This window comes from Eretmochelys imbricata, chromosome 7 (genome assembly GCF_965152235.1).
Source record: "Eretmochelys imbricata isolate rEreImb1 chromosome 7, rEreImb1.hap1, whole genome shotgun sequence".
Lineage (NCBI taxonomy): Eukaryota > Metazoa > Chordata > Testudines > Cheloniidae > Eretmochelys > Eretmochelys imbricata.
Genome location: NC_135578.1, coordinates 53,543,223 through 53,565,973, shown reverse-complemented (window position 1 = coordinate 53,565,973; position 22,751 = coordinate 53,543,223). Strand labels below are relative to the sequence as shown.

General features: G+C 47.7%; 1 protein-coding gene across 14 annotated transcripts in view; it reads left to right on the top strand.

Annotated features, from left to right (window-relative positions):
- USP54 (ubiquitin specific peptidase 54) overlaps positions 1 to 22,751 on the top strand; it is a 270,753-nt gene that overhangs the window by 202,273 nt on the left and 45,729 nt on the right. For 13 of the 14 annotated variants that reach the window (XM_077821027.1, XM_077821025.1, XM_077821032.1 and 10 more), the window contains 3 exons: positions 196 to 567; positions 14,444 to 14,675; positions 17,446 to 17,585. In XM_077821027.1, coding sequence (XP_077677153.1) covers positions 196 to 567; positions 14,444 to 14,675; positions 17,446 to 17,585 — 744 coding nt within the window. Of the gene's footprint in view, positions 1 to 195; positions 568 to 14,443; positions 14,676 to 17,445; positions 17,586 to 17,680; positions 19,252 to 22,751 lie in introns of those variants that run through there. The other variant, XM_077821035.1, reaches the window with a different exon arrangement.

The following is a 22,751-nucleotide window of genomic DNA, read 5'->3' as shown; positions in this document are numbered from 1 at the left end:
TCTCTTTACGTGTTTTTGTGATTCTTTGTGTGTATGTGCACCTCCCTTGCTGTGTGTCTCCCGGTCTGTGTTTTTGGTCTATCTTGCCTTTGCTAATTTTCCTTTGTATGGCTTCAGAAAGATGCTGTGAATAGTGCTACCAATTTAAAATGAAGTTATTTTTATTCCTCCTGCCTTCTCCTTTGTATACTGCAGGGGAAACATTGAAGGAGAAACAAGCCCCCAGAACTGCCCCTAAGCCATCCAGCAGCACCAGCAGACTTAGAGAGTTTAAAGAGACAGTCAGCAATATAATCCACAACCGACCAGCCCAGACCAACCAAGGCTCTCCTTGTGGGGGGAGTGTTGCAGGTCAGTCAAAGATACGACGCCCCAGGAACTTGCCTGTGCATTCTCGCGACTGGGAAATGGAGAGTACCAGCAGTGAATCCAAATCCAGTTCATCTAGCAAGTACCGTCCAACCTGGAGACCCAAAAGGGAATCACTGAACATAGACAGCATCTTCAGTAAAGACAAGAGGAACCATTGTGGCTACACACAGCTCAGCTCATTCTCTGAAGATGCAGGTGAGGGGGTGGGGAAGAGATATATGTTGTTGGGTTGTAACTGGAAAAATACAGTTAGGTGCAGAATTAATCATAACCCTCAACTGCTGTATGGAAACTATGTAGTGGCAGTTCCAAACTTTGTCACACTCTTGAGCACACTCCCATCTTTTTCACACTAGTTGCTTTGGTGATGGTGAGGAGTGCATATGAAGTTTCTGTATGTGTATGCACTGTGCAATGTATTTTTGTTCTCCAGTCTGGTATTCTGTTAAATTCCATTCCTGTGGAAGCAAAGATGAGAAGCACTGTTGTGTATACTGCTGAAACAGAGCCTGGACTAGGCTGCTGGGAAACTAAGAATTTGCATTGCGGGATGTTCTCATGCATTGGTCTCAAACGTGTGCCCCAGCGCTGGCCTGCTCCCTCTGACCGGTGTATATATTCTGCACCCTCTGTCCTCCTCTTGCTAATCACAGCATATGCAGCATGATGTCTCGGACTAGAGAATGAAAGAATTCCCCTTGCTAGCTACCATTCCCTATTCTGAGTGCTTGTCATGAGCCCTAGCACCCAACCCATAGTTTACCTGGACCTGCCTCAGTCTGCACCTGTAGATGGAGGCCAAAGCCCAGCTCTGCACTGCTTTGGGTAGGGAAGTCTCTGTTTGGAAACAAGAGCCCCTGACATCCACAGGTCCTTCCCCTGCTCTGAGAATGCAACAAAGATCCATGCAGCTTTATTGTCGTGTTCACCGTCCAGTTAGGGGAGAGAAATCCCCTAAACCCTACAAAGGTACTGCAGATCAGATACCTTCTGGTGCTGTTCCCCGGGGCCCATAAATGGCTGGAGCTGCTGAGTTCCAATTCATGGTTGGGAGATGAGTGGGGGAGAGAATGCGTGTTGGCAATGTTCGGGCTGTGTTGATGGAGGACCAAGGTATTGTTGGGGAAACCTGAGGGGGATGACAGGAGAGAGAAATGGAGGAAATTGCTGGGAAGAATCTAGAAGTTAAAGAAGATTGGAAGGGATGAAGCAATCGTGGGAATGAGGAAGGAGAAAACTTGAGGAAGGAGGGAGAGAACATTACTCATGGAAAGGATGGAAAAGGGGCATGAGGGGAACCAACCAAAGACAAGTAGGAATGCACATTAAAATCAGAAAGAGGATAACAGTAAAATATGAAGGATTAGGAAAAGAGGCATAATGAGTTATAGTAAAAAATGTAATCAAAATCTGAATGCCAAAATTCTAAAATAGATTTCATATAATATAATGCACAGTACCACAAAAAACTAGAGTAGCAGAGAATGGAGAATCAAAACAAAATCCTTGCTCCAAAAACCTTGCTACTATCTAATGCACAAGTGGGTACTAGTACACAAAACAGTTATGTGCACAAATGCAGAGAGTTATGGAGAAGGAGAGATTCTTTGAGGAGTGTCCCTGTGGGTGCTCCACTTAAGGTGTCTTGATGCCCTGTGCTTGTAATCAGAGATTTGTGGTAGTAGTACCCGGATGGGCCACGCACGCGCCGCTCCAAGCAGTTACATAGCAGTGCGCAGCCAACTGTTCCCCAGTTCCTTTTCTGCCACGTTTAGCTTGTGTCTGAGCGATCAGCGGGGTCCTCTCTTACCTCAGATAGTTCGTAGTTCCTCTTTGAGTGATTACTCATGTCAATTCCATTTTGGGTGTGTACGTACTCACGTGTGCTGTCGTCAGAGACTTTTGCCTTAGTGGTATCCATAGGGCTGGCTATGGCACTCTTTGGAGTGCGGCACTCAAGCGGTGGTATATTAGGCGCTTCCGGCCCTACACCCTCTCAGTTCCGTCTTAACACCAGTGGTGGTTAGTCAGCACACCTTCCTTCGCTTAGCAAGTGCTAGTGTTTTTTTCTCCTACAAACTTCATACCTTAGGGCCTTTTGTAAATAGTTTGTGAATAGTGTTAGTTAAGTTGTTGTTAAGTGTAGTTAGTTAGGGTCCCAGTGGGGACTTTGCCCCAGGTGGGGCATGCCCCGGTCTCCCGGGTTTAAGCCCTGCTCAGATTGCAACAGGGCCTATGCCTGTTAGTGACCCCTAGCAGCTGTCTGAAGTGCTTGGGGGAGTCACACATTAAGGGTCGGTACCAGATCTGTAAGAACTTTTGGCCTTGAGCCCAAAAGGAGCAGGATATTCGTCTCAGGGCCTTCCTGATGCAGTCTGCCCTTCGCCTGGATTCTGAGCCGTCATGACAGGTCTCACCGAGCGCCTCAGCCTCCATGCACAGTGCACCGCCAGCACCTGTTTCCTCCCAGCACCGAGCCTCATTACTGGTGCTGAAAAGGAAAACAAAAAAGTGCAGCTCCCCAGCTCCAGGCAAAAAGAGCCAAGGGACCCAGGCCTAGCCGCCTGGCTACTCCAGAGCCACATCCTCATGCCTCCTCAGTTTGAGCCCCCCAGTCTCCTCAAAGGTCCGTCACCAACTCCTGGGAGCGGTATGGGACCCATGCCGCTGCCGGCACTGTCATCCTCCCAGGCGCAGAGAAAGCACAGGTCTCCACCTGCTCCGATGATGACTCTGGTGCCACAGGACTCTGCTAAGGCTCCCCAAGAAGGCAAGCCAGCTGCCAAGACCCTTCAAGGGGCAGGGAAACACTGCTGGTCACCGGAGAGGAGGCAACGTTCCTGTTCACCGCACTGAGGATCCGAGACTTGAGGCTCTGAGACTTGCCATTGGTCACTCAGACTAGCATCCAGTTTCCCTCAGTGTCACTCACCTGTATGGGGTCGATACTTCCCATACTATTCCCGGCACCAGTCATCCTCCCATCAGTTGTCTTCTCAATATCAGTCCCGATCGTTGGCACACCGGGAGCGTTCCTCGTCTTGGCACCGGTCTCCCTGTCACCAGTATCGATCTCCCTGATACTAACACCAGTCTCCCTCGTCTGATCATTGGTCGCCGGTAGCCATGACCAGTAAACAAACCCAGGCATGGACGGCCCTTCCCTGGTCGCAGGAAGGTGATTCCTCCTGCACGGAGGGCAAGTTTAGCCCATCGCCCAGGCCCCACTGGCGGGATTGGGCACTGGAACCCACACCGTCATCTGCGGCACCGCAGTGGCAGCACGGCCAGTGGCCAGCACAGTGTGGCCTTATTAGAGCGCGTGGGATGTACCAGTCATAACGATCCCCCCTTTGCAGTGCTCTTTGTTCGCCGCGTCGGAACTCTGGTCGGCAGCACCGATGGCACCAGGCTCAGTGCCAGAGGGCCATTCAGAGGTCACAGTGGAAGAGCCTGTGCCCACCTCTCCAGCAGTAGTTGAAACCCTGGGACCTCTCCCAGTGGTCCAATCTTCCTCATCAGCCCTGCACGAGGCAGTCACAGGACCTTCAAGAGCTAGCCTACCAGATGATTTCAAGGAACATCGGTACTACTTTGGTGTGTAGCCAAGAATTTAGGGCTGGAGGTGCAGGAAATGGCGGAGCAAGAGAACACTCTCTTCAATGTCCTCTCAGCCTCTACACCCACCCGCGTCACCCTACCATGCATGAAGAGGTTCTTAAGGTCGCCAAGGCCCTATGACAAACCCCCTCTTCCATTCCTCCCACCTCCAGAAAGGCTGAAAAAAAGTACTTTGTTCCAGCCAGACGGTTTGAATACATTTATACCCACCCACCCCCGGGCTTGTTGGTTTTGTCTGCGGCCAATGAGGACAAGCACAGTCATACCGCCTCGACTCACAAGAACAAAGAGGCCAAAAGTCTCGATCTCTTTGGGAGAAAAATTTATTCAATTGCCAGCTTACAATTTTGGGTGGCAAATCATCAAGCCCTGTTGGGCAGATATAACTTTAATTTCTCGGATCGTCTCAGAAAGTTCCAAGAATCCCTCTTGCAGGGTTTGGTCCAGGAGTTTGGCACCTTGGTGCTGGAGGGCACCGTGGTGGCCAGATGCTCCCTGCAAATGGCATGGGATATGGCGGACTCAGCGGATCGGTTAGGCATGTTGGCAGTGGTTATGCAGCGCATCTCCTGGCTCCAAACAGCTGGCCTCTCCCAGGAGATGCAGACCTCGATTCAGGACCTTCCTTTCCACAGGGTTGGTCTCTTCTCCGAGCAGACGGATGCCAGGCTGCATGGGTTGAAGGACACAGAGCCACTCTTTGCTTGTTGGGCATGTGCACACCGCTGTCTGCTCATAAGCCATTCTGGCCTCCTCCACTGCCAAGATCCTGGCAGCCCCATCAGGGCTCTGCAAGAAGAAGAGACACTAGTTTTAGCCATCAGTGCCCTTTTTCCTCCTGCTCACTTGCTTAACCTGGGCCCGCCAAACATGTAGGGGGCCAAAAGTGCTAATTTTGAGGGTGCACTCGAGTGATGCCTCAGTCAGCTACCTGGATCCTCCCCATCTCTTCCTTGACCATCTCTGCCCCTACCATTTGGCTTGTTGTAGGTAACCTCAGACCACTGGATCCTGGATATAATATCTTGGGGCTATACCCTGCAATGTACAGCTCCCCCTCCCTCCCACCCATGCTCTTCCCCATCCCTCTTCAGGGACCCCCTCACAAGCAACTCCTCAGTCAGGAAGTCAAAAAGCTCTTGTGCCTGGGGGCTGTGGAGGAGGTTCCTCAGGACATGGAAGGAAGAATATTCTACTCCCATTACTTCCTAATCCTGAAGGCAAAAGGGCGGCCTAAGACTCATCCTGGACCTGCATCACCTCAAGAAGTTGAAGTTCCGCATGGTATCCCTGGCCTCCATCATCCCCTCCCTGGATTGAGGAGACTGGTACGCCGCTCTCAACTTAAAGGACACTTACTTTCATGTCTCCATATTGCTGGGTCACAGGTATTTCCTGTGTTTTATAGTGGCCAGGTGCCATTTCCAGTTCACAGTGCTACTCTTTGGCCTGTCCTCGGCACCCAGGGTGTTCACGAAGTGTGTGGTGCCAGCAGCGGCTTACCTGAGATGTCAAGGGGTCCAGATTTTCCTATATTTCGAGGACTGGCTCCTCAAGATCAGGTCTCCGGGGCAGGTGCAGAGGAGCCTCGAGCTGGTGCGTTTCACCTGCCGTGACCTCGGCCTGTTGATAAACATAGAAAAGTCCATGTTAACACCAGTTCAACACACAGAGTTTATTGGAGTGGTTCTCGACTCCATGCCGGCCAAGGTCTTCCTTCCGGAAGCGTGTTTTCGGGCCATGTCAGACCTGATCTCCCACATGATGAGCCACTCGCTCACCACAGCCCACACCTGCCTGCAACTGATGGGCCAAATGGCCACATGCATGTACGTGGTCAGCCATGCTAGACTTCATCTACAGCCTCTGCAAGCATGGCGGGCCTCGGTCTAAGTCCCCAGCAGGCACACCCTGAACCGAGTGATTACGGTGCTGAATGACATCCTTTCGTCCCTGGGCTGGTGGCTGGATCCCAAGTCAGTGCTACAAGGGGTTCCCCGTCACTTACCCTGTTTTCAGACGCATCGGATCTGGGCTGGGGAGCCCACTTGGGTGAGCTCAGCAACCAGGACCACTGGTTTCAACATGACCTAGCCCTTCATATCAATGTAAGGGAGCTCAGAGCTGTTCACCTAGTCTGTCAGGCTTTCTTACCCCACTTAAAAGGCAAGGTGGTGCAGGTCCTCACAGACAATACTGCCACGATGTATTACATCAAGAGGCAAAGCAGTGCCAGGTCTTCAGCCCTGTGTCAGGAGGCGCTCCTCTTCTGGGACTTTTGTGTGCAGCATGCCATTCATCTGGTAGCCACCCACTTGCCTGGAACCAAGAATGTCTTGGCAGATTGCCTCAGCAGGACCTTCTCATCTCGCCACAAATAGTCACTCCATCCAGAGGTGGTCAGCCTGATCTTCCACAGGTGGGGGACTCCCCAGGTGGACCTGTTCTCATCCAGGCAGAACAGAAAGCGCCATGTGTTCTGTTCTCTGCAGGGCAGGGACAAAGGCTCCCTGTCAGATGCTTTCTTGATTCCATGGTCGGGAATGCTAATGTACCTTTCTGCCAGTACCATTGATTCACAAGGTCCTGCTAAAGGTGAAGCAAGACAGAGCGAGCGTCATCCTCATAGCCCCAGCATGGCCTCACCAACACTGGTTCGGCATGCTGCTGAGTCTTTTGGCAGCCACCCTGCTGCAGCTGCCTCTTCAGCCGGACTTGCTGTTCCAGGATCATGTTCTGTGTCATCTGAACTGTCGGCTCTGCACTTGACAGCTTGGCTACTGTGTGGCTAAGTCTGGATGAATGGGCATGCTCCGCTGGTGTCCAACAGGTCCTGCTGGGCAGCAGAAAACCTTCTCCCAGGCTACTACTTGGCAAAGTTGATGCGGTTCACGTGTTGGGCCTCAGATCGACACAATGGGGCAGAAGAGGCCCCACTGCAGGACATCCTAGACTATCTGCTGCACCTTAAGCTTCAGGGCCTGTCGCTCTCTTTGGTCAAGGTTCACCTGGTGGCTATTTCGATGTTTAACCCTCTGTTTCAAGGCAGGACAGTCTTTGCCCGTCCTATGACAGTGCGGCTCTTGAAAGATCTGGTGCACCTCTACTCACATGTCTGGGACCCGGTTACCCCTTGGGACCTGAATATTTTGCTGTAAAGACTCTTGGGTCCTCCCTTCGAACCCTTGGCTTCCTGCTCCCTCCTGCTTTTCTCCTGGAAGGTTTCTTTCTTGGTTGCTATAACCAGCCCACAGGGTGTCCGAGATCAGGGAGCTTGCCTCTGAGCTGCCATATACGGTCTTCTACAAGGACAAGGTCCAGTTGCGCCACACCCAGCTTTTCTGCCCAAGGTTGTTTCCCAGTTTCATACTGGTCAAGATGTTTACTTACCAGTCTTCTGTCCCAAGCCTCATGCGACGGATGACAAACGCAGGCTGCATATCCTAGATGTCAGACGGGTGCTGGCCTTCTACACAGATAGAACGAAGCTGTTCCATAAATCAACACAGTTGTTCGCTGCTGTCGCAGACAGGATGAAAGGTTGCCCGGTGTCTGCCCAGAGAATATCGTTGTGGATCACAGCCTGCATCCACTACGGTTATGAATTGACAAAGGTGCCCCCACCAGCGATCTTGACGGCTTACTCGACTAGGGTGCAGGCGTAATCAGCAGCCTTCCGGGAACAGGTGCCAATCCAAGAAACCTGGTCATCCGTCCACATCTCATTATGCATTTACACAGCAAGCTCGGGATGACACTGGCTTTGGCAGAGCAGTGCTGCAAGCTGCAAGACCATGAACTCCAAGCCCGCCTCCATTGGTACTGTTTGTGAGTCACCTACAATGGAATCAACATGAGCAAGCACTCGAAAAGGAAAAACGGTTACCTACCTTGCGTAACTGTTGTTCTTCAAGATGTGTCGCTCATGTCCATTCCATTACCTTCCCTCCTGCCCCTCTGTTGGAGTTGTCGGCAAGAAGGAACTGAGAGGGCATAGGGTCGGTGGCACCTGATATACCACCGTATGGGAGCGCCACTCCTGAGGGTGCCACAGCTGGCCCTATGGATACTGCTAAGGGAAAAATCTCTGACGTCCACACACATAGGCGCCCCTCACCTAGAATGGAATGAACAACGCATCTCAAAGAACAACAGTTACGAAAGGTAGGTAACAGTTTTTTGTTCCTAATAGTGTTAGCTTAGTTGTAGTTAGCTACCTTATTCCCTTGCCCTACTATAATTTTTTATTTCTTCATTCAAAAAAATTATTTTTTCCTTTTTACCTTACCCTGTCTCTCCAACAGGTACACCGCTATAGTTTCAAACAAGGTTTATCCCTGTTTTTTCTTCTAAGAGACCAATTCTCTCAGGTATGCCAAGCTCACCTGGCTTTAAACACTACCTGAATTGCAGACACTCCATAACGGTCTCTGACGACCACACACAGTTTGTCCACTGCCTCGGCGAGACACACGTTACTCAAAAGTGCCCACACTGCAGAAAGCTGACAGCTAGGGCAAGAAAAGCCAGGGATCTCCAACTGAAGCTCCTCATGATGGAGAAATCCCTCAGGCCAGCCTCAAGCCCCGAATCCTGGACACTGCCTGATTAACGGTCACCAGCAGCCGCCTGACGGGTTCTGCTCCAACAACGGCTGGCAAGGCACCCGTTCCAAGAAAAGCTACCAAAAAGCGGTCGCAGACATCCCCACACCAAGAATCACCTAAAAGAAAACGATCTCCAATGGAAAAATCTGCCCGGGTACAGACGGCACCGAGCATGCTGGACCATGTGGCACTGGGGCCGTCCAGCACCGAGAGAGTTCCTGAAGAGCTAAAGACCCTATGCGGGCAAGCTCAAATGTAGGTTCACACAGAAAAGTGAAACCTTCCAGCTCGGTACCCATGGAGCTGAAGAAAACGTTGGCACTGAGCAGTACAATGGCGCCACCTGCTGTACCTATGCTGTATAGCTCTAAATCCTCAGCACCAGCAGCTTCAATTCATACTCCTGGGTCGTTCACAATGCCATCTCTGGCACCGAGCGTCACAGTTCTGCAGCAGTTCCTGAGGCGTGCAGACTTGACAGTGGCCTCAACGCCTGAATGTCCTTTACTCAGTACCGAGGGTACCCCAGCCAGATCGGAACCAAGCCAATTGACCATTCCCTGCATCTCAGCCCCTCCTATCTCCAGTGATGAGGAAGAAGAGGATGATGCATTAATATACACTCCTTGCCACTCCTCACCCAAGCCTGGACCATCTCATCACCAACCACCTACAGACATGCAAGAATGGTATGGTCACCCCTGGGCACCGTCCCCCATAACATTCCCACCTAACTGGTCATACTGGGATCCATGGGTAATGTATAGGGCCCAACACTGCAGACCCCTTAGCTTACCCAGGTCCAGAGCAGCACGATCCCCTTCACCAACTGTCCCAGCTCCTTCGGAAACACAAGAGGAAGAGACTGAGGAACATACGAGGACACAGCTGAACATGACACTTTGCTGCCTACTCACTTCTATCATCGTCAATGGACAAAACCGTAATGCCACACCATCCCACTATGGGGGATGACTTAAAATCCTTTCAGGACCTCTTCAAAAGGGTAGCTGAATCCCTAGACATTTCATTAGAACAGCTACCAGAAGCCCAACAAAAACTCACTGAAATATTCCAGACATCCCACGCGGCATAGATAGCCCTGCCAATTAATGATGCAATCATGGAGCCTGCAAAAATACCTGCTACAGCACCACCCTCACGTAAGAGGTTTGACAAAAAATATTATGTTCCCGCAAAAAGGGATGAGTTTCTACTTACACACCCTGCACCAAACTCCTTAGTAGTGGAGGCAGTCAACCAAAGGGGGAAACAACAGCAGTCCTGAATGACCCCGTATGATAAGGATTGGAAAAGGCTGGACCTTTTTGGATGGAAAGCCTATTCCTCAGCTACACTTCTGTTCCGCATTGCCAATTATGCGGCCCTACTGGCTAAATATACACACAATCTGTTCTCCAAAATGTCAGAATTTATTGAAAATTTACCCAGTGACAAAAAAGAATAGTACAAGGCTAACATTTCCAAAGGGTCTCTCATCGCTAGGGCCCTACAGGCCTCCCTTGACTCTGCACACGCAGCAGCATGATCTATCATGATATCTGTGGTCATGAATTGTGCATCTTGGCTCCACCTCTCCGGGTTCCCAAGGGAGGTCCAGGCAACAGTCAAGGACTTACCCTTTGAGGGTCAGAAACTATTTGCAGGCAAAACCAATATGTCATTACTCACCCTAAAAAACTCAAGGGCAACCTTAAAAACCCTGGGCGTCTAAGTACCTGCAAACAAAAAGAAACAGAGTAGGTTTTCACAAACCTAGGGTTGCAAATAAATGCACAAAAGTCCACACTGGTTCCTGTCCAAAAGTTGGAATTCATAGGAGCCCGTCTCAACTGTCTAAGAGCAACAGCAGTGCTACCCCAGCAACTTTTTCTCACTCTTGTCAATCTAATTTCAGTGGTGATAGACAGCCCACAAACACCCATGATTACAACTCTTAGGGTATATGTCAGCAACAATGTTTGTTGTCAAACTTGCCACACACTACATGAGATGCTTGCAGGCCTGGCTTCGAACAATGTATATGCCGCACTCTCTCAAGAGATGCCTTACGATGCCACGCAAAGTAAAAGACTCTCTAACATGGTGGACACAACCTAAGAACATCTGTTCAGGAGTCCCTTTCCAACAAAGAACTCCAACCATGGCAGTCACGACAGATGCTTCCCTAATAGGTTTGGGGGCACACTTAGGCCTTGTCTACATTACCCGCTGGATCAACAGGCAGCGATCGATCTAGCAGGGCTTGATTTGTCTAGATGCGATAAATCAACCACTGAGTGCTCTTCCGTCGACTCCAGTACTCCACCAGGGCGACAGGGGCAGACGGAGTCAACAGGAGAGCATCAGCCGTCAACTTACCGCAGTGAAGACACCACGGTAAGTAGATCTAAGTATGTCGACTTCAGCTACGTTATTCACTTAGCTGAAGTTGCATAACTTAGATTGATTACACACACACGGACTTGGAACATATTGTTGAGTAAGTGTAGACCAGGCCTTACTAAACAATATGTTCCAAGGCCACTGGTCCCCAGCGGATGCCAACCTGCACATAAACTTATTGGAGCTAAAGGCAGTCCGAAATGCATGTGACCACTCTCTCTCTCTAATCAAGAACAATGTCATCAAGATCCTCACAGACAATGTAGAAAGCATGTTTTACATGAACCGCCAAGGGGGAGCATGATCATACTCCCTATGTACAGAGGCAATATGATTTTGGAATTGGTGCATCACAACAACATAGAGATATTGGCATTCTATCTTTCGGGATGTCAGAATACAACAACATATGTAGTAAGCAGAGACTTCTCACAAACCCATGAGTGGGAGATGGATCCCGCAATTCTCAAATCCATATTCAAACTATAGGGGTTCCCCACCAAAGATCTATTTGCCACAGCTCAGAACGTCAAGTGCCCACAATATTGCTCCAGGGCAGGATTGGGACAATAATCCCTAAGCGGCACCACTGATGTATGCATTTCTTCCAACCCCACTCCTAAACTGTGTAATTCACAAGATCAAACAGGGCAAATCCAGGTAATTCTTATTGCAGCTGCATGGCCCAAACAAACGTGGTTCCCATACCAGCTTCAGATGGTGGTGAAACCACCTCGAACCCTTCCCTTAGTACCTCACCTTGTATCACAAGATGCAGGACATCCCAAACTCACAGTACTCCATCTCAAGGCCTGGATACTCCCTGGCTGACTGGGGTCGAGGAGGCCTGTTCTGAGGAAGTAAAAGATCTGTTACTGAACAATCAGAGACCAAGTACAAGAAAGACGTATGTCCATAAGTGGAAATGATTCTGCACCTGGATAAACAGATCTTACCACAATTGTCCCCCCCCCTCGAGGATTCTGGACAATATACAAAGTCTTAAAAAAATCTGTGCTATCCACAAGGTCCATTAGAGTACACATGGCTGCTATTTCCTCCTTTCATGACAATGTGGATGGGGTCACTATATTCACTCACCTGACAATTAAATGTTTCCTTAAAGGCACTGAAAACACTTATCCCACAATAAGAAACCCTACACCCGTGTGGAACCTCAACCTTGTTCTACGCAGACTCATGGGAAAGCCATTTGAACCCCTTACAACCTGCTTTTTGTTTTGTCCATGAAGGTGGCTTTTCTCATTGCCATCACATCCACCAGAGTGGGACAATTAGGTGCCATAATGGTACACTCACCTTATACAATATTCTTTAAAGATAAAGTAATCCTACAACGACATCCCAGGTTCCAACCCAAGAGAAACCAAAGTCTCCTCCCCCTTTCATTTGAAACAGCCTATATTCTTACCTGAGTTTTATCCAAAGCCACATGTGGACAGGAGGGAGGCCTCACTCAGCACATTGGATGTTCACAGAGCATGAGCTTTCTACACTGAAAGAACAAAAACGTTTAGAAAATCACTAAGACTATTAGTTTCCATAACAAAACACTCAATGAGTCAAACCATCTCCAAACAGCACCTATGCAAATGGATATCAGGATATATTCAACTGTGCTACTAAAGCACCAGAGCACATGCAACATCCACGGCCTTTCTCAATAATGTTCCTATCACTGACATTTGTAGAGCAGCAAACTGAACATTAGTCCATACATTTACTAAACATTATGCTATAGAGCAACAATCAGCATCAGATGCTCACTTTGGGCTCATGGTGTTATCAATAACCCAACTCCAAAGCCCCTCCCCTCCACTGAGGGGCACTGCTCAATAGTAACCTAAAGTGGAGCACCCACAGGGGCATTCCTTGAAGAATCATAGAAGATTAGGGTTGGATGAGACCTCAGGAGGTCATCTAGTCCAACCACCTGCTCAAAGCAGGACCAACACCAACTAAATCATCCCAGCCAGGGCTTTGTCAACCTGGGCCTTAAAAACCTCGAAGGATGGAGATTCCACCACATCCCTAGGTAACCCATTCCAGTGCTCCACCACCCTCCTAGTGAAATAGTGTTTCCTAATATCCAACCTAGACCTCCCCCACTGCAACTTGAGACCATTGCTCCTTGTTCTGTCATCTGCCACCACTGAGAACAGCTGACCTCCATCCTCTTTGGAACCCCCCTTCAGGTAGTTGAAGGCTGCTGTCAAATCCCACCTCACTCTTCTCTTCTGCAGCCTAAACAAGCGCAGTTCCCTCAGCCTCTCCTCATAAGTCATGTGCCCCAGCCCCCTAATCATTTTCGTTGCCCTCCGCTGGACTTTCTCCAATTTGTCCACATCCTTTCTGTAGTGGGGGGCCCAAAACTGGACACAGTACTCCGGATGTGGCCTCACCAGTGCCAAATAGAGGGGAATAATCACTTCTCTCAATCTGCTGGCAGTGCTCCTACTAATGCAGTCCAATATGCCGTTAGCTTTCTTGGCAACGAGGGCACACTGCTGACTCATATCCAGTTTCTCATCCACTGTAATCCCCAGGTCCTTTTCTGCAGAACTGGTGCTTAGCCAGTCCGTCCCCAGCCTGTAGCGGTGCATGGGATTCTTCCTTCCTAAGTGCAGGACTCTGCACTTGTCCTTGTTGAACCTCATAAGATTTCTTTTGGCCCAATCCTCCAATTTGAAGAAGAAGAGGTTACTCACCTGGTGCAGTAACTGAGGTTCTTTAAGATTAGTATCCCTATGGGTGCTCCACTACCCACCCTCCTTCCCTCTACTTCAAAGTTTCACATAGATTCTCTGGGGTAGAGAGGGAACATGGACATGGTTGGCTGCACACCGCTATATAACCACTTGGAGCAGTGTGAGACGGCTACGGCATGTGCGCAGCCCAACCGGGCACTGCTACCACAAATCTCCGATTACAAGCACAGGGCGTCAAGACACCTAAAGTGGAGCACCCACGGAGACAACCATCTTGAAGAACCTCAATTACTGCACAAGGTGGCTAATCTTCTCTTTCCCTTTCTCTATTGAAATATATCCCTCTTTCTGGCTTTTTCTATATTCACCCTGACAGAGATGACTCGAACTCCTGGCTCATAGATTTTGTTTTCCTTTGGATGAAGCAGGTTCCACTAAATGGCAGGTATTTAAAAAGAAGTCAGTTTGGGGAGAATCTGCATGAGTCTAAAGCTTCATTTCTCTAGCTCCTCTGGAAATTACTTCATGTTTTTAGAGATGCTATAAAGATATTGTCGAGGCTTTTTGAAATTATCTGGACAATTTGATCCCTGAACACAGAAGCAGCTCATTTGGTTTAAACGTGGTTAAGAATCCAGAATACTAGCAGGTAACTTGATGGAATTAAACCTTACACTTCTGCCATCCCATATTCTTTTCTCTTGACAGGCAAGGAATTTGCAGAGGATGAGCTGAAGGAACCAGCAACTCAAGGAACAAGGCCAAACCAACTAAACATCAGGTATAAGCACTGGGGTCGAGGTCGGGGCACCCAGCACCTGATGGATCAGCATCCTCGTCTGATCCAAAGGATGGAATCTGGCTATGAAAGCAGTGAACGCAACAGCAACAGCCCAGTCAGTCTGGACATGCCCTTGTCTGAGAGCTCAAGCACCCACAGGTAGATTTTAATAAAGTGCACTCTTGGACTTTTGCTTCTCTTATGGCCCTGAACACCAGAACCTCTGAGAACTAAACTGTAGTTCTATAATAAGAAACTTAAGTATTGACATTCAGTCCCAGCCAGCAGTTCTTGTAGACTGTGATGCAGGTAGATTATGGGAAATAGGAAGCTGGATATGTTGTGCCATGACAGTCTTCCCTGTTTGGATGGTCATTAATTTGTACGGTTCATGATTGAGAGGAATGACCAACTACGGGAATTGGGATTAAGAAAATGGATGTAAATACAGAGCTCTGTCCTTAGGCTCTGTCAAAAACTGAAGTTGCAGGATGGAGACAGTTTGTTTTAAATTTAGAAGATGTCTGTCACTGTGCTTTCCATGTCAAGAGTTAAACTGCCCTGTTATCTTTGTCTCAGTTAAATTACTGTCCGACAGTGAGAATCCCTGTGTCAGGCTCTAATCTGGAGCATTTGTAGTGTTAATGGACTGACATGAGACCATGTCTGCTTGAGGACTTTATTGGGGCCTCCTGAGTGGTTTAGAATACATAGCATGCATAAATAACAGGGCTGTCAATTAACCGCAGTTAACTCACACGATTAACTAAAAAAAAATTAATTGCAATTAATCGCACTGTTAAACAATAGAATACCAACTGAAATTTATTAAATATTTTTGGATGTTTTTCTAAATTTTCAAATTTATCAATTTCAGTTACATCACAGTATACAAAGTGCACAGTGCACACTTTATATTATTTTTATTACAAATATTTGCACTATAAAATGATAAAAGAAATATTTTTCAGTTCACCTCATACAAGTACTGTTGTGCAATCTCTTTATCATAAAAGTGCAACTTACAAATGTAGATTTTTTTTTGTTACATAACTGCACTCAAAAACAAAACCATGTAAAACTTTAGAGCCTACAATTCCACTCAGTCCTATTTCTTGTTCAGCCAATTGCTCAGACAAACAAATTTGTTTACATTTATGGGAGGTAATGCTGCCGGCTTCTTATTTACAATGTCACCTGAAAGTGAGAACAGGTGTTTGTATGACACTGTTGTAGCTGGCGTTGCAAGATATTTACATGCCAGATGTGCTAAAGATTCATATGCCTCTTCGTGCTGTGGCCATCGTTCCAGAGGACATGCTTCCATGCTGATGACGCTCATTAAAAAATGTGTTAATTAAATTTGTGACTGAACTCCTTGGGGAAGAATTGTATGTCTCCTGCTCTGTTTTACCCTCATTCTGCCATATATTCCATGTTATAGCAGTCTCGGATGATGACCCAGCACATGTTCATTTTAAGAACACTTTTACTGCAAATTTGACAAAATTCAAAGAAGATACCAATGTGAAATTTCTAAAGATAGCTACAGCACTCGACCCAAGATTTAAGAATCTGAAGGTGCCTTCCAAAATCTGAGCGGGACGAGGTAGGGAGAATGCTTTCAGAAGTTTTAAAAGAGCAACACTCCGATGCGGAAACTACAGAATCCGAACCACCAAAAAAGAAAATCAGCCTTCTGCAGGTGGCATCTGATTCAGATTATGAAAATGAACATGCGTCAGTCTGCATTGCTTTGGATTGTTATCGAGCAGAACCTGTCAGCATGGGCGCACATCCTCTGGAATGGTGGTTGAAGCATCAAGGGACATAATCTTGAGCGCACCTGGCATGTAAATATCTTGCAGCGCCGGCTACAACAGTGCCATGCAAATACCTTTTCTCACTTTCAGGTGACATTGTAAACAAGTAGCAGGCAGCATTATCTTCTGCAAATGTAAACAAACCTGTTTGAGTGATTGGCTGAACAAGAAGTAGGACTGATTGGACTTGTAGGCTCTAAAGTTTGACATAGTAGAAAACATCCAAAAATATTTAAATAAATGGTGTTCTATTATTATTTAACGGTGAAATTAATCACGATTATTTTTTTAATCTCTTGACAGCGCTAATAAATAAATATACCTTTCAATCTTCATCTCTGGTGCCTGTGACTACTGTAAAAGGAGATCACACTTATGGTTTTACAAAAGAGTTGTTGTTTGTGTAGATCTTAAAAATCTGTTCGGAACAGTTAACTCTCCAGAGAATGCTTTTGGCATGTATTACTTGCTTAGGGTCTCCTAAGGAACCAGTGTCATCTTCAGTAGAGAAATTCCTTGCAGCTCCATAGTTTCCAGGAATGAAGATCTATACAGTGATACTTGTAGAAAAGGGCAGATTGTGACATAGCTGCAGTTGCTATTTTATGAAAGCCATGTTCTGCAGGGAGCCACATTCGCCATCATTCCTTTTGAGAGCTCTCTTTACTATTTTATACAATAAGGGGATTTAGTGCCAAAATCAAGAGGAACTGGTGTTTGGAAGTTTTGATGCAGTTTTTATAATCCTTCTTGCAGAAAATGCATGACTGGAGGTTATAGTTTTTGGTTTGTTTGAGAATAAGGGAGATAATTCTTACACTTGGGGACCGAGAAAGAGAGCCCAGATTCCTATGTCAAAGAATAAAATCTTTAGAAAATATCATTTATTGAGAAGAAATGGATGCTCCCCGCCCCAGGATTTTCCCATAGAATCCTTTTGCCTTCTCTTTTGAGACTGTGTGAAAGTAAGGTGAAGATGAAATGTTACTGCCAGATTGGAAAAATGTAGGGCTGTCTAGTCCTTCTCCCCAGTACCCTACACCTCTCCATCCCCTGAAAATATTGGCCAGATGTTAATCCATTGGTTTTCTCTCGTCTTCTTCAAGGGATTCTCATATGAAGCGAGCTGGTGGGTTGGTTCCTGCCTGGCGTAATATCCCAAAGTCACACAGTAGCAGCATCTTAGAAGTGGAATCTGCTTCATCGACTGGTGGTTGGACAAGCAGCCAGAACTCTGTTGGGAATGGTAAGCTACGTTTTCAAACCCCAAATATTCACAATCATGGAGTATAAAATATATTGAGGTAATTACTTATTCCGTGGATATTTTTGCCTTCACAGTGGAGGCAGATGCAAGAAAGGGAAAAAGACTCAGGAATCTGGTACAACTTTTGGCTACAGTTCTGGTTTACAACATTACCAGTCAGTATCACCATGAGTCTGTGGCAACATATCTTTTATTCATCTTGCTTGGTATCCTTCCTCTGGCAACTGTATACTAATACACCAGAGGAAATACTTCTCCTTCCTCCTCCTATAATTTCAGCCACCCAACTGTGCAGATAGAGGATTGTTATCTCTTGTTAAGAAGCAAGCTTGCAACAGCATCTAGAACCAAACTTCTCAGAAATAAAAAGGAGATAGGAAAAATAAATAAAAAAGGTAGGAGATAATTTAAGGTAATTGGACAAAGGCTCAACTTTCCTAGGGATACTTGTCCTTTGGAGTGCAAGATTTCTGAGCAGATATTGATTCTAGAGTTCAAGGGTGGGAAAAAGATAGCTTCTGAAAACAAGACTTTTGTGTCTATAGTGGGTTGTTGATTGGTTGCATTGGAAGACTCCTGGCACATAGTTTTTATATCCCTTTTTGATCTAGCTGCATAAGCAGATGAAAAGAATATCTAGGTAGGTATTCCTTTTATATACTAAAGCTAAGGATCTCGCTAACTTTGCATAGCCTCGGTTGAGAATTAAAAACACAGTAAGAAGGGTTATGGTTTGTGCACCACGTTAGGAGAGGGTTACTTCATCAAATGACTCCCTTCTTGTACCATTGATTGCTTCTTGGGTCAATGGATCCAAGGACAAGGCTGTGCTTCAAGGGAGCTCGAAGTAATACTGCAACATTTCTACTTCGGGCACTGATGGAGAGGAGACAAATAGAAACTAAATAGCTTTGGGAGGGATAAGGGGTCCAGCAGTCTTGGTAAATTTACGTTGAAGTGTGCACTCTGCTACCAGCTTGCAAGTGAACAAGATGTACTGCAGAAACAGCTGCCTTTTGGGAATCAAAATGGGAGGAGGGATATATTCCTTTTGACAAAGAAAGTGTCAAAGTAAAATGTCATATCCTTAGAAGATTATAACATTTAGATCTTGGTTTCGCTCATTTATTTTGTTACAAGATTCCATTTTTAAGTATATTTCAGGTAACTGAAATGGAGGGAAATTGATCTTCTAGAAAAGTAGATCCTTTTACTGATCACAATAGCCCTGACCTGCATCACACTTATGTCAGTCCTGAGCTCTGAGGGTTTGAATGATGATAAACACAGCTGACATCAGTATTTATCAGTAGAAATTCAGGACCTACTGGTGGCAAGGTGGTATAGAAACTCTCAGCTCTGAGCAGTGAGTTAGAACATACTTCCAACTCTTCTTAATTATGTTCAAAAACATGTTTAAATCCAGATTTGCTCGGTTCCACCTTTCAAAAGTATAATTTAACAGAAACCAAATTCATGTTCCAAAATTTCCTTGCATATTATCTCATAATTTTGCTATTTTCTAATGTTAGTTATATCCCTCTCATTGGTCTTATTCTCCCTTATGATTATCATACTTTGTCACTGACCTTATGAGTTGTGTCACACTGTACAAGAACAGTTGGGTGCTTTCAGAACTGTTAGACATTCTACAGCGTATGTTAGGAATTAATAAAGATGAATTATTTTCCAAAAATATCATTTTATTGAGTAACAAAACCAGTGCAAAAAAAACCCTGTGCAATTTAAGAGGAAATACATTCAAAATGTAATAAATTAATAGAACAGAATGGCCCAGATTCCGAGCACCACGTTTGCGGTCTCCACCAACGAGGCGTGGATCACCCAGTTCAAGGCACCGGTCTCCGTATTCCTGGCACGGCACGCCTCCTGCCAGTGAACGCCCCGGCCCAGGTCCCCAACCCCTAGACAGCCCTTAATGCTTTGGTATCTGCCAGTGCAGGACCGCTCGGCACCAGTCCTTGGCGCCGTTCCTGGGAAAGGTGTTGGTTGTAATCTTCCAGGCACCAGTCCCCTGCACTGAAAAATGAGCCACCACATACAAGACTCCACAGCCCCACCCTGGTCCCCGGAAGGTGATTGATCTGATTTGGAGCAGGAATTTAGCCCCTCACCAAGGAAGCACCGATCACCCTCGGCTCTGGAGACCAGCACAGCACCTGTGGTGGCTGCATGGCAGCTGGGCCACTGACCTGCTCAGTGGCCTTGTTGGAACCCATGGCGCGTACCGATGATGCCAGTTCCTTATTCACACAACTCCTCCCCTCCCTAGCTGCTTCAGACAAGCGACTCCCTGCACCGCCGGTACTGTGCTCGGCACACAGCACAGACTCCATCACAGGATTGAAAGAGCAGGTGGCAATGCCGCGGGAGCCATCCCCAGTGGGGGAAGGTGCCCCAGCCTCTCCCCTAATGTTGCCTTCATCCTTTTTGTCACGGGACAAGGCGGAGGCAGACCCCTCCCACGCCAGCCCTCCCGATGACTTTAAGGAGTGCCAGACCCTGCTCAAGAGGGTGGCTTCCAACCTGAAACTGGAGGCTGAGGAGCTGGCAAAGCAGTTGGACACCCCCTTTGACGTGCTATCAGCTGCAACCCCGGCACAGGTTGTGTTGCTGGTCCGTGAAGGGGTTCTCAAGATTGCTAAGACAAACCCCCTAATCTATTCCGCCCCCCTCCAAGTGGGCAGAAAAGAAATATTCTGTTCCCCCTATGGGGTTTGAAATTCTTTATACACACCTGCCCTCTGGGTTGCTGGTTGTATCTGCGGCCAACGAAAGAGACAGGCAAGGTCAGGCGAGTGCCACACCTAAGAATAAGGATGTCAAGAGACTGGACCTCTTTGGAAGGAAAACTTATTCAATGGCCAGTCTCCAGTTCCATGTGTCCAACTACCAGGCCTTGTTGGGAAGGTATAACTTTAATGTCTGGGACTCCCTCAACAAGTTTAGGGAAGCCTTGCCGCAGGACCTTGGCCAGGAGTTTGCCATGATCTGGGAAGAGGGCAAGGCGGTGGCAAGGGGCTCCCTCCAGATAGCCTTGGATGCTGCCAATTCGGCTGCCAGAGTCGTTGCCTTGGCTTTGGTAATGAGGCACAGCTCTTGGCTACAATCCTTGGGTCTGTCCTAGGAAATGCAGTCCTCCATCCAGGACCTTCCATTTGAAGGCACTGGGCTCTTCTCGGAGCTGATGGATGTGAGGCTGCATGGACTCAGACTCCCGAGCCACTGTGTGCTTGCTGGGCCTCCACACACTGTAGACAGCAAGAAAAGAGTTCCAGCCCAATCTGCCACCTAGGTCCTGGGAGTCACTTGACGGACTCTTCTAAACAAAGTGCCTACAGGAGGAAGGAAGAAGACAAGAGTTTAAACGCCGTCACCCCCTTCCTCTCACCCACACGTCCTGGCCCTGTGAGACACCAATGGGTCCAAAAGCAGGCGTTTTGATAGTGCGCTCGAGATCAGTGTCACAATCAGATCCCAGGATCCACCTTCCTATCCTTTCCTCTACTACCTGTGCCCCTTCCAGTCAGCATGGTCACAAGTAACCTCAGTCCATTGGGTGCTCAATATGATATCGCTGGGCTGCACCCTGCAGTTCTTGGTTGCCCCCCCCACCCCACATTCCCCATCCCTCTTCAGGGACCCTTCTCACAGCAACTCCTCGTTCAGGAGGTAGAGAACCTCCTACAGCTGGGGGCAGTAGAGGTGGTCCCTCAAGAAATAAGGGGGGAAAAGGTTCTATTCCCGCTGTTTCCTAATCCCAAAAGCGAAAGGGGGCCCAAGACCCATTCTAGACCTGTGACGCCTCAATAAATATCTCAAGAAGTTTCACATGGTCTCCCTAGCCTCCATTATTCCCTCCCTGGATCCAGGAGACTGGTATGCTGCCCTCGACTTGAAGGACTCATACTTTCATATCTTCATCTTCCAAGGGCACAGATTTTGTGGTGGGCCGACACCATTTCCAATTCACAGCACTACCCTTCGAACTCTCATTGGCCCTGAGAGTATTTACAAAGTGTATGGCGCCACTAGCCACTTACCTGAGGTGTCAAGGGTTTCGGGTCTATCCATACCTCAATGACTAACTCATCAAGGGATGATCTCAGGTGCAAAGGAGCCTCAATCTGGTACGCTCCACCTGTCATCATCTGGGTCTGTTAATAAATGAAAAGAAATTGACCCTGACGCCAGTGCAATGGATAGAGTTCATAGGAGTGGTACTTGACTCCATCCAGGTCAGAGCTTTCCTCCTGGAGGTCCGTTTCCAAGCTATGTCCAACCTGATCTCAAATGTGAGGGCCCACCTGCTCACCACTGCTCACACGTGCCTGAGGTTGTTAGGCCACATACAGCCTGTGCAGCATATGCTATTCCACCTCAGACCCCTGCAGGTATGGCTGGCATTAGTCTATGTCCCCAACAGGCATGATCTGGACTGTGTAGTCAGGGTGCCGGACCATATACAGTCATCCCTGGAATCGTGGCTGAATCCCAAATTGGTGTTGAAAGGAATCCCCTTCGCAGCCCCGGCCCTGACAATGACCCTGGTGATGCCTCAGATTTGGGTTGGGGAGCCTAAATGGGTGATCTCAGCACTCAAGGTTGTTGGTCTCAGGATGATCGCTCGCTCCACATAAATGTCAGAGAGCTCAGAGTGGTTCACTTGGCCTGTCGCAATGTTTTATATCGACGAGCATCAGCCCTATGCAAAGAAGCTCTCTGGCTGTGGGATTTCTGTGTGCAACATGCCATTCATCTTTTGGCAACGCACCTTCCCGGGGCCAGGAATGTGTTGGCAGATCACCTCAGCAGGACCTTCTCATCTTGACACGAGTAGTCACTCCATCTGCAGGTGATCAGCGTGATCTTCCAGAGGTGGGAACTCCCTGGGTGGACTTGTTCGCGTCCAGGCAGAACAGGAAGTGCCATGTATTCTGTGTTACAAATTATACCTGGTAGGACACGCATACAACTGCTGCAAATTATATCTCGTAGGACATGCACACAAATGCTGCGAATTACACCTGGTAGGACACGCGCACCAATGCTGCGAATTACACCTGGTAGGACACGCGCACCAGTGCTGCGAATTACACCTGATAGGACACGCACGGTTCAAAT